The sequence below is a fragment of the Eleutherodactylus coqui genome, chromosome 7 (genome assembly GCF_035609145.1).
Source record: "Eleutherodactylus coqui strain aEleCoq1 chromosome 7, aEleCoq1.hap1, whole genome shotgun sequence".
Lineage (NCBI taxonomy): Eukaryota > Metazoa > Chordata > Amphibia > Anura > Eleutherodactylidae > Eleutherodactylus > Eleutherodactylus coqui.
Genome location: NC_089843.1, coordinates 196228706 through 196247218, shown reverse-complemented (window position 1 = coordinate 196247218; position 18513 = coordinate 196228706). Strand labels below are relative to the sequence as shown.

The 18513-nt window shown below is 44.8% G+C and overlaps 2 protein-coding genes across 7 annotated transcripts in view; one reads left to right on the top strand and one right to left on the bottom strand.

Moving 5' to 3' along the window:
• ELP1 (elongator acetyltransferase complex subunit 1) overlaps positions 1-2026 on the bottom strand; it is an 83028-nt gene extending 81002 nt beyond the window's left edge. Inside the window, exon 1 of one of the 2 annotated variants that reach the window (XM_066574217.1) lies at positions 1879-2026. The gene's annotated coding sequence lies outside the window, so the exon portion shown is untranslated. Of the gene's footprint in view, positions 1-1769 lie in introns of both variants that reach the window. The other variant, XM_066574216.1, reaches the window with a different exon arrangement.
• A 9992-nt stretch (positions 2027-12018) lies between these two features.
• Positions 12019-18513, top strand: part of TBC1D2 (TBC1 domain family member 2) — a 46950-nt gene continuing 40455 nt past the window's right edge. For 4 of the 5 annotated variants that reach the window (XM_066574214.1, XM_066574213.1, XM_066574211.1 and 1 more), the window contains exons 1-2: positions 12019-12280; positions 16964-17375. In XM_066574214.1, coding sequence (XP_066430311.1) covers positions 16980-17375 — 396 coding nt within the window. In that variant the 5' untranslated portion in view covers positions 12019-12280; positions 16964-16979. The remainder of the gene's footprint in view (positions 12281-16963; positions 17376-18513) is intronic. The other variant, XM_066574212.1, reaches the window with a different exon arrangement.

Below are 18513 nucleotides of genomic sequence, written 5' to 3'. Positions count from 1 at the left end.
GGGTACTATGTAACAAAGCAATTTATGGTTAAGGGCGCCATCCAGGCAGCGCCGGCTGTCAGTGCCGGATACATTGGGGTTGGAGAGGAAGCTGCTGCTCCCCCTGTGTAGCGTCCGGCACTCATCAATGGGAGTTGCACTTGTAACTGCAGGCTGGGGTCCCATTGATTTGAATAAGCGCTACGCCTGCAATTACAAGTGCTGGCCACTGCACAGGGGGAGCAGCAGCTTCCACTCCGACTCCGATGTATCCCAGCACTGACAGCCGGCGCTGCCTGGAAAACATCTTTAACAATGTAGATGCCGGGGTCAGACTACACTGTCTAAGCAGCGAGCCATGTGCCCAGCTAGATGCATTAATGAGGTGCCGCTAGCATGGCAGCCCAAGTCTAATGAAGGCTCCTAAGGCTGCTGTGCTGGATGCCTATTGAACCCTGCTTGTGGAAGTGTTACATACTATATACTGCAATACAGAAGTATTGCACCCTGATGTCCCCTAGAGATACTAAATAAATGTGAAAAACAAAAAAATAGTAGGGAAGAATAGTCCCTTGTCATTATGTCAAATCATCAGGCCTGCTACAGGTTGGGTTTCTATGGAGTGGGATCATGACCTGATCGCGCTCCAAACAAGGCGGAGCCAGCGGTCTGTGCTAGCAGACACCCGCCTACAACAGCCGCGATCAGCACTAACACTGAACATGGCTGTTAGCCCTCAAATCTGCAGTTAAATGCTCCGATTGTTGTTTAGGGGTCCTGCCCACCAACCCCCTCCTCTATGTAATTGTGGGGTGCCTCTCAGATGCCATGGCAGCAGGGGGGGGGGGGGGGGGGGGGGCTGCTGAAAGGGCTGCCAAAAATAAGTGCCTATGTCAAAATGCGATATAATGTAATACTATGAAATACTGTATGAGCGATCAAACAATCGCAGGTTCAAGTCCCGTACAAGGACTTTAAAAAAAAAAAAAGGTTTTACTTTAACTATTAGAATAAAAAGTTTAATAAAGCCCCTTTTCTCATCTTAAAAATAATTTGAAAAAAAAAACTAAAACAAAAAGCAGATTATCCATCACCGCGAACATAAAGGTATGATCTACCAAAGTAGCACATTACTTATAAACGAATAACGCCAGAAGCGTGCAGCTTTGGTTGAGCATCTACAAGAAAAAATAAAGTGATCAAAAAGTCGTATGTACTCCAAAACTACAGGACGTCCTGCAAAAAAAACAAACAAAAAAAACAGCCCTTGCACAACTATGGCGACAGAAAAAGTAAAAAAAAAAATTAAAAATATAAAGGTATGGCAGCGGTCAAAAGATGGCGGCAGAAAATCATTAGATTTTTTTTCCAAATAATTTTTTGTTGTTAAAGCAAAAAGTTCAGCAAAAAAAAAAAATAATAAAAAAGCATATAAATGTATCGTAGTCATCGTTCCGACCTGCAGAATGACGTTATATCGTTTTTTGCGGCAATATGCAGCTGGTGGAACGGTTTTGGGTTTTTTTTCTATTTCACTCCACTTAAAAGTTTTTCAGTACATGATATGGTACATTAAATATCACCAGTGAAAAATACAACTCGTCCCGCAACACACGAGCCCCCTACAGCGATGTAGACAGAAAACTAAAAAAACTTATAATTTTTTGAAAGCGGGAAGGAAAAAACAAAAATGAAAAAAAAAAAAAAAAAGGCTAAAAAAATTTTTAAATATTCTACACCCAGGGATCCTCACCAAACATGTAAAACCCCTCAGAGACCCCGGAGCAGACCTGGGGACACTTCCTGGCAGCACACAGTCTATGGCGCTCTGCACACTGGCAGCACACGGGCTGCGGTACCGCCGGCACTCAGGTCAGGTGTAGCTCCTGCACTACATACCTGTCCACGCTCCCTGCATACACGACACGGCGGGCCGGCGCAGCAAGGAGGCGTCACAACCTCCTCAGTATTCTGTCTGCCACCCAGTAGCTGCATTCTATGGGGGAGCCATCTTACCAGCTACCACAGACCGCTGCTTGCTCCAACGGACAGACCACTCAAAAATGACTCCAGTCATGAGAGACTGAAGAGGAGATGTTCCTCTAGTGACTCGGAGAGTGACCAGGGCGGAACCTTTGTGCAGGTCCATGTGTACGTCTGTGATTGCGGTCCCCTGTAGCTGAGGGGCGTGGCCTCACGCGGTTGCCCCGGGATACTGGTGTGCGTACAGATATATACCTGCTCAGCTAATAGATATATATACTGTTTATAGTGGAATGAACATACACATCATAAGGCCACTCCCACACACACTCCTATACACTATAAGGCCACTCACACACATGGTTTCAACAGCGTTTTTTAACGCACCCCATCATTTTGATTGGTGATGAGTTGCGCCAAAATAAAGCACACAACGTTTGAAAGTCGCAGGTTTGCAAGGCCCCATTGACGTCGATGGAAACGTAACGCAGAGTTCAAAACGCCGCAGTAAAAAGCGCATGTATTTGTGTGCCCACAAACGTATCTGTAATAGCCGCAGCATTTTTTTTAATTCCCCGCCCTGTTTCATAGCGGGGCTGTGTGTGAATTGCTGCACATGCGCAATATATTGCGTGCTTACAGCGTATCATACACAGCCTATATCAGTGTACAGGGCTCACGCTGCATGGTATACAGAGAAAGAAAGCATGCTGCGATCTATTTCTCGTGCGTATGGATCCAGAGTCTACACGCCGGTGCGCAGGGATCAGTGAAAGTCCATTAACTGCATTAATGTGTCCATGCGACACGTATAATACGTGGTTAAAAATACGGTCGTGGACATAAACCCTGAGGGCTTAAACAGACGCGCCAATACTCTCGCCTCTACGGAGCGTATTAGCGCAGGAACCAGTGGGTTCGGTTTTTTGACTACATGCGAGTCTGAAAAAGAAAGCGGAAGGTTAAATCTGCCTTATCCTTTCTCGCGCGTTAACGCTACGCTAGTAAAAAATGAAACCATTGCAATCAATGGAGTCGCTTCGTTGTGTGATTTTCAAAATCATGGTCGCCCTAAAAGTAGATGTTTATATGTAGAGATGAGCGAGCATACTCGCTAAGGGCAATTACTCGATCGAGCATTGCCCTTAGCGAGTACCTGTCCGCTCGGAAGAAAAAGTTCGGCTGCCAGCGCGGGTGAAAGGTGAGTTGCAGCAGTGAGCAGGGGGGAGAGAGAGATCTCCTCTCCGTTCCTCGCCGCTCTCCCCCCGCCGCTCGTCGCTGGCAGCCAAACATTTTCTTCCGAGCGGGTAGGTACTCGCTAAGGGCAATGCTCGATTGAGTAATTGCCCTTAGCGAGTATGCTCGCTCATCTCTATTTTTAAGTTTCCTGGACAGGACAGACATATAGTTTATAGTGGAATGAACAGAAACGCCACATCAGTACATGCCTAATAATTTTATGCCTGAAAGACGTGAAATTAACAGATATCGCACATAGCTAGGCGCCCAGTAAGTTTTAACACCTAAGGGCGCCTTCACAGTGTCAAGAAAATTGGGCGATTTTCTCGTGATGCGAGAGTGAAGTGAAAACGCATGATTATGAAACCAATGAATTCCAATGGTTTCATTCTCATTTGCGATGTTTTCGCTCCTGCAATGCTGCGAGAAGGAAAAAAATAAATAAAATAACAGCAAGTTCGATCGTTTTGCGATATCGCCAATTGTTTTCAATGGGGACGGCACTGCAATGGGAGAAGATCGCGATCCCCTACCACGGCTGTGACAGCTGCAGCAGAGGATTCTGTTGCATTTAGGGCTTACACCTTCTTTTCAATGGGGCCAGTGGCAGCAGCGCCGGCCCCATTGAAATCCTAGTGAGAACATTGCAATCTCCTGCCGAAGCTGTGGCAGGGGATTCCTGCATCCCTGCGGTGAGCCCCTCTCATCATTGAATACTGTGACAGCAGTGGCAGGGTGTTCAGTGATGAGGGGACTCCCTGCAGGGATGAAGGAGTCCCCTGCCACTGCTGTCACAGCAGCGGTAGTCGATTGAAACGTTCTCCTATTGCTGCTGCTGCCCTATTGAAAGCAATGGGATGAAGGCAACCCGCGTAGTGATGCTAGGCTGTTTTCACATGAAAACGCCTCGCATCCTGGGTTTTTTAAAAGGTTTGCAAGAGCGATATAGGGGCCGTGAATCACAGCCAGATATCGCCCTCCCCAGTGTGCAGGAGCCCTTAGGCTTCGTAGCTTTTTGCGGCCACAAAAAGTGACAAATCAAAACTATTGATTTCAATGCTTTCGTTTTGACTAGCGGGATTCTCACACGAGGAAACAGGACTTACCCCATCTTTCCCCCATAGTTTTTCTACATGCAAGAAAAGATTCGGCAGGACCTTTTTTTTTTTCTTTATTAAACATGTGCACAATAGCCAAAAAAAAAAATCACTGGTTCAGTGGAATGAACGGTACTTGTGGGTTATCTGTCACCACTTTTTAAATTAATTTCACAAATATTTCACCCATGTGTGTAAAAAAAAAAAAAAAAAAAAAAAAATTATTTTTGTTTCTTAAATTCTATTTCTCCAAAACTTAAATAAATATAATATTATTCAGGTGGTGGAAACACTGTAAAGCCTGCAAGATTGCATCCATAATAGAACTGGTGGCCGATACCCACTGCTACCGAATGAACGTCCTGTACAAGATAGACGGGGAATGAACAGGATATATCTGACAAAAGTGGATTCCTAACCATTTTCTAGTGGAAGATAGATATGGAATGAACAGATATTCTACATATTTACATGCCTAATAAATGTCCGGTGCATAATAGACGAGGAATGAACAGGATAGATGTACAGTTTAAATTGAACTGAGCACAAATTCCACATAACTACTGTGTTTTCCAGAAAATAGGACATACCCCGATAATAAGACCTACTCCGGTTTTGGGTGGAGGCTTGAAATATAAGGCCTCCGCCAGAAATAAGACCTAGCTATCCTGCATTAAAAAAAAAACAAAAAAAAAAAACAATAATCACCTGGTCCGCGGCATCCCGATGGTCTCCTGTGGCGCTGCGGCAAACTGCAGTGTCCTCCTCGTCTGCCATCTCAGCTTCTTTCTGGTGACTGGACTTTGAATACCTTGCCTCCAGCAAAGCGAGTGCCTCTTTTGGGGCAAAAATTACTATAAGACAGGGTGTTATTTTCAGGGAAACACAGTAGGTGCCTAATATACAGGGAACATACAGCATGTATGAGGAATGAACAGGCTATACATACAGTTGGAGTGTAATCAATTCATATTCCATATAAGTAACATAGTTCGTAAGGCTGAATGAAGACAATGTCCTTCTAGTTCAGCCTGTTTAGCCTCCTGTTTTGTTGATCCAGAGGAAGGCAAAAAACCCCAAGAGCAGAAGCCAATTAGCCCTTTTGGGGAAAAAATTCCTTCCCGACTCCCTAATGGCAATCAGACTGTTCCCTGGATCAACCCCTAATAGTTCCTACCTGCCTGTATACCCGGATTAACAAATAATCTTAGATTTATAGTTTATAATATCCTTCCTCTCCAGAAAGACATCTAGTCCTCTTTTAAACTCCTCTATGGATTTTGCCATCACCACTTCCTCAGGCAGAGAGTTCCACAGTCTAACTGCTCTGACAGTAAAGAATCCATTTCTGTGTTGGTGATGAAACCTGCTTTCCTCTAATCGTAGCGGACGCCCTCTTGTCACCGTCATAGTCCTGGGTATAAACAGATCGCGGGAGAGATCCTTGTATCGTCCCCTCATGTATTTATACATAGTTATTTGGTCGCCTCTTAACCTTCTTTTTTCTAGAGTAAATAATCCCAATTTGGATAGCCTCTCTGGGTATTCCAGTCCCTTCACTCCATGTATTAATTTAGTTGCCCTTCTTTGAACCCCCTCCAGTACTGTAGCATCTCCCCAAGGTCCTTTTCCATCTCACTTTTCCCTAGCAGTACCCCATTTAGTGTATATTGGTGACATCTGTTTCTCCTGCCCATGTGCATAACCTTACATTTATCAACATTGAACTTCATTTGCCATTTTTCTGCCCAAGCCCCCAGCTTATCTAGGTCCACTTGTAGCCATACATTGTCCTCCGTTGCATTGATTATATTGTATAATTTTGTGTCATCTGCAAATATTGATATTTTGCTGTGCAGTCCCTCTATCAGGTCGTTGATAAATATATTGAACAGAATGGGGCCTAATACTGAACCCTGTGGCACCCCACTGGCGACGGTGGCCCAATCAGAGTATGAACCATTTATTACCACCCTCTGCTTTCTATCTCTGAGACAGTTCCTTACCCAGATGCACACATTTTCACCCAATCCGAGCTGTCTCATTTTATATATCAGCCTATTATGTGGCACGGTGTCAAATGCTTTAGAGAAGTCCAGATATACGAGATCAATAGATTCTCCCCGGTCCAGCCTAGAGCTTACTTCATCGTAGAAGCTGATCAGATTGGTCTGACATGAGCGACCCTTCATGAATCCATGCTGGTGAGGAGTTATTCCCTCGTTCTACTTGAGGTACTCATCGATGGCATCTCTCAGATACTTTTGCTGTGCCTGGTTCACGTGGAATGACTGGGATATGTACATAGCTTATAGTGGAATGAACACATACTCTACGGGATTATATGTATAATAATTGTCCTGTGCCTGACACATGTGGAATGTATAAGATATATGTAGAGTCTGTAGTGTAATACTGCAGGTTTGGTATGAATAGATGCTCAATAAATATCCTGCGCCTGACGCACATAGAATAAACAGGACAGATGTATAGATCATAATGGAATGAAAACATTCTGCGTAGATGATAATATTATCTTTGGGCTGGGCTCACGTGAGCTTATTGGCATTGCATATTACATGCGCACGATACGTGGTAAATGGTGATCAATAAAAGTACATTGATTTTCATTGTTCCACTCACACTAGCATATTTATTGCGTATGTTACGTGTGTAAAGAACGCAGCATGTTCTATTTTACCACTTATTACGCACATACAGCTCTATTGTTCTCTATGGGTATGTTCGAAACACAATGAATACGCAATTACATTGTGTACTATACAGATATACATGAAAGCTGTATGTGCCAGCCATATTTGTGTATAGTAGGAAGTTCCTTAGGTTGAATGAAGGATAAAGAGGAGGTCAGGTTTACAAGAGGGCGTATATAAGTGGAAAAGAATTAGGGAATATGGTAGGCCTCCCTGATAAGATGTTGAAAGGGTGTGCATGAAACTGTGGGCATTGAAAATTAACCTGATTGTCTTGGATAGCGCATTCCAGAGAACTGGTACCTCTCTGGAGTGTTGGAGTAATCCCTTAATTTAGGCCGCCTGCAGACGGGCGGAAATTCCGCGGCGCCATTTCCCGCGGACTTTCCGCCCTTGGAAGCTGCCATAGGATTGCGGCAATCCTAGGCAGACGGCTGCGGTTTGGCCGTGCGAAATCTCGCGCAGCAAACAAACCACAGCATGTTCTATTTCTGTGCGGGGCTCGCACTCACCGGCCGCTGTCTCCGGTCTGCGCATGCGCCGGCTGCCCGGCAGCCGGCACATGAAAGATCCGGAGCTGCGGGGCACGGGTGAGTATGCGCTGCTCTCTGCACGCGCTCGGGTCGGGTCCTGCGGCGAGAATTCTCGCTGCCGGATCCGACCCGGCCGTCTGCAGGCAACCTTAGGTGATACTCAAGGGGTATCAAAGCCTCATCAACCAGCCCAGTTGTCTGTCCGGTGCACCGGAGAAGAACACAACATGGAACAATTAAGTGTTGTGTAAAGCGCTGCTGAAGAAAGTAGCTCATTCACAGGGGTTTTTGTTGCAAAACATAGAACAAAGAAATATGTAATGGTCCAATCCCCGTGGACAACACCCTAATTTACACCTTATTGCAGTAGAAAAGTATCAAATCATTCCAAGAATTTAATACTGACGTGTGAATACATAATGTGACATGTGTATACATTAGCTGGATTGATAAGAGTGAGGAATTTGGATGCAATTACTTAACCCCTTCCTGCCACAGGACGTAAAGTTACGTCATGGCAGGCTGATACTTAAGACAACATTACGTAACCTTACGTCATGTGGATCTAGCGGGATCTGAAGAGATCTCACAACATCCGGAAGCGGGAGCTGGTTGTTACTGATAGCTGGCGTACCGTTGCTATCCTGGCCTCCCACTGCAACAGCGGGGGTGCATCTGGACAGTAACCCTCGCTGTTAACCCCTTACACGCCACAATCTATGTAGATCGCGGCGTGTAAAGGGTTCACGGAGGGAGCACACTCCCTCTGTGACGTCATCGGGGAGGGCCGACGGGTTGCCATGGCAACAGGACACCAGCTACAGCTTTGTCATTGCCTATGATCGCTATAACCAGCGTTAAAGCATTGCAGGATATAGGTCCTGAAATGCCTTATCATAGCAATCAGAGCTGCTATGGGTCAGGTCCCTGCCTAAACAGTGTAAAAAAACAAAAAAAAAAGTGTAAAAAGAAAAAAAAAAACTCTTTTGCTCATTTTCCCCTAATTATATAATTTTTTTTAAATTTAAGAAAAACCCCACATATGTGTATCATCGTGTCCATAACGACCTGTGCTAGAATTTGAGCACACTAGTTATGGTGTTCATCAAAAACCTTATTCATTTTACCTCAAAAAAAGAGCAATAAAAGCGATCAAAAAAGCCATATGTACCCGAAAGTGGTACCCCTAAAAACTACAGCTCATGCCGCAAAAAACAAGCCCTCACAGAGCTCCGTCCATGAAAAAGTAAAAAGGTTATGCGGCTTTGAATGCAACAATGCAAAAATAATTTCCACAAGAAGAAAGCGGAAAAAACTAAAAAAATTATGTTTTTGGTATCGTTGTAATCGTACCGATCCGCAGAAAAAAATTATTTTTAAAGTGTAATTTATGCTCTTTGATTGACGCTGTAAAAAAAAAAAACAATGGCAGAATTGATGCGTTTTCTCTCCCTGCTCTAAAAAAAAACAAACAGTTTTACAATACATTTATATGCAACCAAAAATGGTACAAATGGTACAAAAAAATAGTTTGCCATGCAAAAAAGAAGCCCTCATACGGCCATGTCTACGGAAAAATAAAAAAAGTCATGGTTAAAAAGTGGAAATGAAAATCCCCCAAAAAGTTGTGTTCTTAAGCCTAAAATATGCAGCGTCTTCAATAAGGTCTCCAGAAAATGCTCAAGCCCAAAGTATCAATACACTTAAATACTCTCACAGGAGATGTCCTGAAGGTGGAAGGTTTAGGTTATGGGGGCTGAAACTGTAATATAGGCCTGGAATGAACCGGATATATGTATTGTTTATAGTGGAACACATATTCCATACAAGCAGATACTCAAACATTTCATAGACTTGTTCCTTATGGAATGAACGGGCTATACATAGGGTTTATGGTGGAATGTATACTTATTCCACATAGATGCCTAACAATGTTCTCGTTCTTGATCGATGTGGAATAAACAGGATCTACGTACAGTTTATAGTGGGATGAAGACATTCTATGTAAGTAGACGCACAATTTTCCGGTTGTTGCGCTACAACAAGGGGGGACGCACGTACCTGCCTTTCTTTCTCTTCATCTGTACTGCAATGGCTCGCCGTCGGACATGCGCAGTATACTTTTTTTTTTAAAAACTCCTCCATTTACTGCATCATCGCCTAGCAATGACGCAGAATCTGTGAACTTTCCACAATTTCAAATGCGGAAGGGCCACGGGTCAGACGGCTTCCATTGACTTCAGAGGAAGCCGTCTGCGCACTATCCGCTCAAAAATAGAACATACTGCGATTTTTTTCCTCCGGAGGTAGACGCCCGCCCCAGATTCCACAATGTAAATCCGCCCGTTGCAGGCGGCCTAAACATACTGACCTATAGAATAGTTACCTTGTTGTTTCTACCACATGATAAACAGTGAAAATGCAAAAATCAATGGTGGAATTGCTTGTACTTTAATTTGCAGCCCCGCCTCAAAAAATATTATGTACCCGGAATGGTGCCATCGAAAAATATAATCTGTCCCACAAAAACCAAGTTCAATGAAACGATGAAAAAGTTATGGCTCCTGGAATGTGACAAATCAAAAAAAATCCTGTTCTTGTAAGGGCTTGTGCTAATGACCACAATTTCACTGCCGCGTGATACACGGTGAATGGAGTCACGGAAAGTACACGGGTTTTCTTAGATCCATTCACATTAGCGTGTAATATATCCGCATGTGAAAAGGATCACAGCATGTTCTATTATTTCATGTATCACACACAAACAACCCTATTCTTTTCTATGGATGGCATATACATTGCATATAGGCGACTTTGCATATAAGAGACAGAGCAGGGAATAAAAAAGAAACAAGTCACACTGCGCTTCACCGCATGCATAAGATTTGCTGCCATACGTAGCGATAGCCAGCTCCGCAGGATGGTTTTATGCATACGGCCATGTGTATGAGCCCTCGTTTGAGCCCACTGTTTGCAATGGGAAGGGCCCCATCCCGCCCCTCCCATTGCAAACAGTGGCAGGGGCGGGAGCTCAGCACACTAGCTCCCGCCCCGTCTTGCCTCCTCCTTGCAGAGAGTGGCAGCGTGTATACGTCCATGTTAACCCTTAATGGGTTAACTATAATCTATTGTTACAAAACATCTATGTCTAAAACACTGGACAAAAAAATAAACACCAGTAACATACTTTATTTTATATAGTTATAAAAAACATGCGGTGGAGAAATATCCTAAAACTTGGGCCAAGTGGATTTCCTTTAAGAAGAAATAACTCGCACTCCTCAGCTGAGCCTATCAGCCAAGGTATATACGGTACGTCTTTAATATAATGTATTTTTCATTTACTGCTGTGAATGGATCAACAAGCAGCGCTCCTATTCCCCTGCGTTCCTGTCCTACCCTTCACCTTTGTTAACTCTGTCTCACTTTTTGTAATTCCATTCATTGATGTTGCAACACAATTTTACAATTACGATGGTTGTGAGAATTCGGGTGTGCCGTTACCTGTACCCCTATCCCCTACTGTAAAGAATGTATATATAAACAAAACACATGCATAAAAAGTAGAAATTGTGTCCCTCCGATCGGCTCTACGCGGGGACAGATATCCAATCGAGTGATAAATACACAGATATAACCATCATAAGGCCGGCTTATACGAATGGGTCAGCTATCCGCAGCGGAAGACCTGCGATCCATTGTGGAAAGTAATTGGGAATGGTCACAGAAGATCGAAGATCTCTCGTCCAGCCGGAAACGTTTCTCTGCTAGTTCCGAGTGATTCTGCCGCTCATACAGAATGTTAATTGCACATGAGCTGCGGGACAATTGTATCCATTGACTTCAATGCATGCCTTCCACACTAAAATAGAGCATGCTATGACTTGTTTGCTGCTTGCAGAATACGCAATTCGTACCTGCGAGTGTGAAGGAAAACTCAAAACTACATGCCTTTTAATGCCAGTGTACTGTGGATCTTCCGCGTGGACGGCGATCGCAGAATCCGCTCGTGTGAGACTGGCCTTAATAGTACATAGTGAAATACCTATACAGACACCATACACAGTTTACATTGTAAATTGCACCCCAACACGCGTTTACCCCAAATGCTTGATCCACGATGTGTATGGTGTCTGTGTAGGTATTTCACTATGTACTATTTATGATAGTTCTATCTGTACCCGTGTAGAGCCGATAGAACGGACATGATTTCTCCTTTTTTGCACGTTTTTTATATCTGTGTCTGTAACTATATGGAATAAAGTATGTTAGTGGTATGTTTTTGCCTGGAGTCTTAGACATAATAAGTGTGGTGTTGTATCGTAGTACAAGCCCTTCTATTAGTGTAATTATCACCTATTGTAACGGTTGCATTTATTTAGCCAACATTGCGCAATGGCCAGATCAGAGAAGTATGTAAGTATATCCTACATGTTGCTGACTGACTCACTGCTGACTTTCGCAATACTGTAGGTCAGCAGGAATGGGCATGCAGGAGCAGCACCCTCCCCTGACACCAGTATTTCTTCATGGAGACGTCATTGTGCGAATGGTTGAGACGGACGGGAAGAGTATAACAGGAAGATGTCAGTCAGCAGGCTGAGGGGACAGTCAGAGTACAAAGGGGAGAGCTGCTACAGAGGAATGTCTGCAGGGAACTAGTTCTGCATCAGCTTGTCCAGGTGAGTCAGCAGGAAGTCTGCGTACACTGCGGCGGTGGAAGCTACTCCAGCAGGTAAGTAGATATATACAATTATCTCTGTATATACAATGGGGCTCGGCTGTATTCTACATTCTCCACTTGTGGCATGTGTCCCATGAGACGTGTCGGGGGGTCACTGATAGTTGCCGCACAGCGTGAGGATGAGTACAGCACGATCAGCACTCAGGAACGCAGCAGAAACTTTGGCTTAATTAAAGCAAAACTTTTTATTCCTCCAACAACGGGAAACCGTGTTCCAGGTCCTGTGCCGTTATTAGTGTTAGCATTGTTTTACTCACCGCTGTAGGGTTATTTATGTATATCTGGACCCAAATCTCACAGAACGGATCATTAGGTAGCTGTACATTCTTACTTCCATTAGCATGCAGCCTGCGGGCTCTTCAGACAGACAGGCGTATTCGCACAGCAGCTCAACACATCTGCGCTATGAACAAGGTAGCATCTGCTCATTGTACTGTACTTTTTGCGCACGTAGGACTTGTTTTTTTGCGTACAGGACACTAGGCACATCCTCAGTTAAATGGCTATTTAGCCTAATGAGGTCCAGATGTGTTCTTTTCATAGAATTGCGCAGGGCATTACGCATTTCTGTTTGCCTTGCGCACACATTTGCGCACCTCCCATAGACTTCTATGGTGACCTTCGGAGCACAAATAGAGACAGTCCTATTTTTGTACGTGTGCAAGAAATGTGTGTACAAAATACAGAAAATGAGAACGAACCCACTGATATCAATGGATTCTATTCGCTTCGTGTTGCATGTGCAATTTTTGAATATGCTAATTTGCCAGTCTAAAGGAGCCGTAAGGATATTTGACTTCAATGGAATCCGCCTAGAAAGAGAGCATGCAGCAATCTTTTTTCCCCCACGAGCGCCTGCTCCAGATTCCGCAGTGCAAATCCATCCGTGTGCAGCCGGATAATTGAACTCTCCATGTTCGCATCTATGCAAAGAATTATTAAACCATCTCTTTTTTTCCATTCTATTCTCAATTTTGTGTGTGTGTTAACCATCTAAGGACATTCGCTATAAACTTATACGGCTGGTGGCTGCTAGATAGCACCCACACTATAAATGCACAACACAACAATGGCGCACCAGCAGCAGAGGGTGCCAGCTACGACATCCAGCTAACAATGGGGCAGACCTCTTCCAGCCTGCGCACGGCTCCCTCACTGGAAAAATACATAAAAAATGCATTTTTAACTTCTTTCATTGTGCAAAAATACAAAAACATGAAAAGCTATCGTCATCACAATAATTAGTGTTGTCCTGCAAAATGAAGTGCTGTAATGTTATTTACAAGAAAAAAAGTTATAAAGTTTTTCACTACATCCTATTTTCACGTAAGGCCTCATGCACGGCCGGATTTTTGCCGTGGAATCCGGAGCGGTCGGCCGCCTCTGAGTTCCGCAGCCAGTATCCTCCATAGCATGCTATGAAAAAGGGATTTTTCATGCACACGAGTGGAAACCAATTGCGGTTTCTGCTCATGTTTGAAAAATTGCAGCATACTCTATTTCCCTGCTGTGTCCACACGGACTGCTTCCATTGACTTCAATGGTCTGGTCCGTGGCCCGTCCGCAGATTCTGTGGGAAAAGCAGGAGTTTGAAGAGAAAAATCTGTACTGCGCGTGCCCGACAGCGAGCCGTGCGGACCATCGCAGTACAGATCAAGATTCAAGAAAGCAGGTACTACTGCCAGGGCCGGATTCCACAGCAGAATCCTAAGGGTACCTTCACACTGGCGAGGTAATCACACGTTTTCAGTGCGATGCGAGAGTGCGAGCTCTCGCAGGAAAGTCCCACACATGTTGTTCTATGACAACCTTTCCACTAGCGATGTTTAAGGGCAAGCTGCGATGCGAGGATTAAAAATCGCAGCAGGAGGATTGTTTCAGCGTTTTGCATTTTTCTGTCGCCCATACAGTGCAATGGCAAAACGGATTCTCGCATCACATCAAGCTTGTGATTTTGCTGCGATTTTTAACATTGCAATTTTCTCGCAGCGATATGGCTATCGCCAGTGGAAAGGAGCCCGAAGGGTGCCTTCACACTTCACACGATACAGAGTGGAAACGCAGAATTACGAAACCAGTGATTTTCAATGGCCTCATTCCCATTTCTGATGTTTTACACTCATCGATGTTGCGACATTTAAAAATCGCAGGATGTCCTATCTTTCTGCAATTTTTTAAATTTTTTTTAGCCCATGTTTCCCTATGGATTGTTTTTCGTGCAGTCCGTTTTTAACATTAGAAACTCTTATTGGCAATCGTGCGAGAAAAATCGCGGCGGCAACGATGCAATGTGTTATTTCTCACAAGAAAAAGCATTGCTTTCGCTCAAAAATTGGATGAAAAAAAAACCGTGATTTTGCTGCGAATTTCTAATGATGATATCAGGATCGCCAGTGTGAAGGAGGCCTAAAAGGGGCTTTCTAGACCACATTTGCTGCCAGCGCCAGAATACACTGAAGTTGGAAAAAGAAGCTGCCGCTCCCCCTGTGTAGTCGCTGGTACTCATAATTGCAGCTCCCATTAAAATCAGTTCAACCCTAACCTACAATTATGAGCACCAGCCACTTCATAGGGGTAGGAGCAGCGACGTCCGTTCCCACTGCAGTGTATTATGACACTGACAGGGGGCGCTACCGGGAAAACCCCTTAAAGCAACCTTTCAGGCCTGGAGAAACATAGATGTCTGCACCAGCTTCTCTGACTACCTGATGCACACTGTGTATTAGAAGAGTCACAGAAAATGGCCATATAATTACCAATGTACTAATACAAGGTAGAAGCACCACCTACCTCAACCTGCTCCTACGTTTGGCCCTTGGCTGACTGCATTGCACAGGTGAAGGTGCTGATGAACAACCCCCTCCTTATACGGAGGGGGGCGGCTGCTTAGTACTATGTTCGCACACAGATCTAGCATACAAAGGGTGTCAGGGTGAAATATCAACATGTAGACAGCCAAAGTACTACCCGGAGGAGCACTGTAGAAGTGCAAGGTACTGATGAACAGCCGCTCACATATCTACCTTGCACTGAGGGGAAAGGCTACTTAGTGCAAGTATAGTACTAAGCAGCCCCCCTTTTCTCAGTACAAGTGCTTGGGTACACCTTTGGGCCCAATGTGCATGGATGGGTCGGATTCCGCAGTGGGAGACCTGCGGAAACGACTTTTAATTACTTGCGGGATTCCAGATGATATGTTTTTTTTCGCACAGATAAAAATAAAAACGCAACCCCACCTACCAGCCTAATCTCTACCTTAAAATCCGCAGTGCATCCGCATTGTATTTGCGGATTGTCCACTCCCATAGACATCTATGGAGCCTGTGTGCATGGAATCTGCACTGAAGTGGAGCGTGCCTAAGGCCAGCTGCACACGAATGGGGCAGATTCCGCATACCTGTAATTTTCTGGACTGCATATGGTCCAGATGGCCCACGGTCGGACATGTGCAGTACAGATTTTTTTTTTAAACCTCTGCTTTTCCCGCATCATCGCCAGATGACAATGTCAATTGCGGAAGGGCCACAGGTTGGACGGCTTTCATTGAGTTCAATGCAAGCTGTCTGCGCAGAATCCGCTCAAAAATAAAGCGTGCTGCGATTTTTTAATTTTTTTTTTGTCTCCGCAAGCGGAAAATCGCAATTGATTTCCACCCGTGTGCAGGAAAAAGATGCTTTTCCATTGCATGTTATGGAAGGTATTTAATGCGAACGCCTGATCCGGATTCCACAATGCAAATCCAGTCGTGTGCAGCCGGCCTAAAGAAGGTGTTTGAGTGGTTGTTCATCAGTATCTGCACCTGTACAATGCTCCTCCATGTGGCTGTCTGCAGGCTGAGGTAGGTGGTGCTTCTACCTGCCCTTTTATCTTGCATTAGTACATGGGTAAGTATATGGCCATTTTCTATGATTATTATGAATGGTCCTTTCTTCTGTGACTCTTAAGAGGAGGAGGATCCTGGATGTGGGATTGTGAGCTTGTAAATTTTGGTCAAATATTAACCAATACCTCGTATTAATCTGTAGCTTTTGTAACATGCAGTATGGCTTTAAATCAGGGGGGTAACTATAGAGGATGCAGGGGATGCGGTTGCACCCGGGCCCAGGAGCCTTAGGGGGCCCATAAGGCCCCTCTTCTCCCTATAGGGAGCCCAGTACTATGAATAAAGTGTCATAGTTGGGGACCCCGTTACACGTTTTGCATTGGGGCCCAGAAACTTCAAATTATGCCTCTTAATGCTGTGGCGATCTCCCATCATATATCGTGGGCGCCAGCTGTACCTGGTGGCAACAGCTCAGATGAGCCGAGCGGCTGATCAGAACTGTTAACCCTTTAAATGCCGAGCTCAATTCTGATAGTGGCATTTAATTCCCCTGAACGATGTTTGGGGTCCTGTACGGCCCCCTGCGATGACATTGCAGGGAGCCGTGCAGATGTCATGGCAGCTGTGGGCCGTCCTGGCAGAATGCCTATCAAGCCATTCCTGTAGGGTGGCTTGATGGACTGCCTGCCGGCTAGCAGTATGATGTAAGCCACTTATAACCGACTGAAGGGGGGGAAAAAGGAAAAATAGCAGTTGTGTCCCAAATGGCTGCATTCTTCTGGGGTTAAAGTAATGCATGGATGAATAGATGATCATATAAAACTCATCTACAGATTTATTCTTTATTTTAGGGCTCTTTTTTTTAAGATGACTGAAACAGATGGAAATGACAAGGTAGCTGATGTCCGTGAGGAGCCACCTAAAGAAGCCGGTGCGCCAGCGAAGCCGTTGTACGATGCAGCAGTTGCTGAGACGAGCGGACATGGCGCAGCTGCCACCGCTGATGTTCCTTCCCCTGCTCACAAGCCCACACAGCTCTGTGGATATCTGTACAAGCTGGGGATGAAAGCCCCTCTGAGAGCTTGGAAGTGCCGCTTCTTCAGCTATGATGGAAAGAAGTGCCACTTGCTCTACTACAGGACGGCGACGGATGTGTGCCCGCTGGGAAGCATTGATCTGCACGCTGCCACCTTCCATTTCAGCATGGAAGCTGAGGAGGGAATATTTGAAATTAAAACGCCAACAAAACCTTATATCCTAAAGGTCAGTGACTACTTCAAATCCATTTCTTACTTTCACTAAAGGCAAAATACATGTAGAATAGAAGTAAAACAAGCCAGTCACTTCGCAAGGGAAATATATATGCACTGGTGGAACTATAGGGGATGCGGTTGCACCCGGGCTCAGGAGCCTTAGGGGCCCATAAGGCCTCTCTTCTCCACATAGAGAGCCCAGTACTATGAATAAAGCATTATAGTTGGGGGCCCTGTTACAGGTTTTACACTAGGGCCCAGGAGCTTAAAGTTACGCCTCTGTATGTACGTAACAGCTGATGGCTTCAGTTTCCACCAGGCGAAACCTTATGATCCGCAAAATGGTGCCGCAGGAAAAAGAAGTGGAAAAATCAGTGCCAGCGACCATACCCACTAATATACTGATATAAAACACAGCGGAAGGTGTAGAACTAGATTCCTTAGCATGGGGCAAAATACTGGTGAACAACCACTCACACACCGACCACATATTGGGGGGGGGGGGGGGGCTGCTTAGTATTATACTTGTACATAGATAAGCCATACAAAAGGTGGCGGACCACTTGATAAGTGTAGTGCACCATGCAGGCTTACAACCTACTAATGACGCCACAAACGATTCAACCCGGCAGGCTTCCCTGCAAATTTAAAGTGAACCTGAGATGCACCGTCACCCTGGGCTCCCTCAACTGCTTGCTGCAAAAATAATGATAAATGCCGACACACGCGAGCTATTGGTTAATATTTTGGCCAAAATATGGAAGCTCGCAATGTGCAGGAAAGGTCCTTGTTTTCTTGGGAGTCCCTACATTAACATTACAAATCACTGGATTCAATAGCTTTCCTTAAAAAAAACAAAACCAGTTTCCATTTAAATAAACAGAATAAATAGTGCGGTCAGCTGCGCTCTTTATTCCATTGTAAGAGAATGGACATGCTGTGTCTTCAAAATCCGCGCCGCTGTTGCATATCTGCATTGCGGCACAGCGCAAAAAAATAAGCCCTGTGAGAACAGCATTTTGGCCAAACTCATTTGCACTGCATTGCACTGCAACCGCAACGGTTTGGCCGCAATGCGGATGTGCAACGGCAAACCGGCGCAAATCCGGGGTAAATACGCCCTGTGTGAACCCAGCCTAAAAGACGGA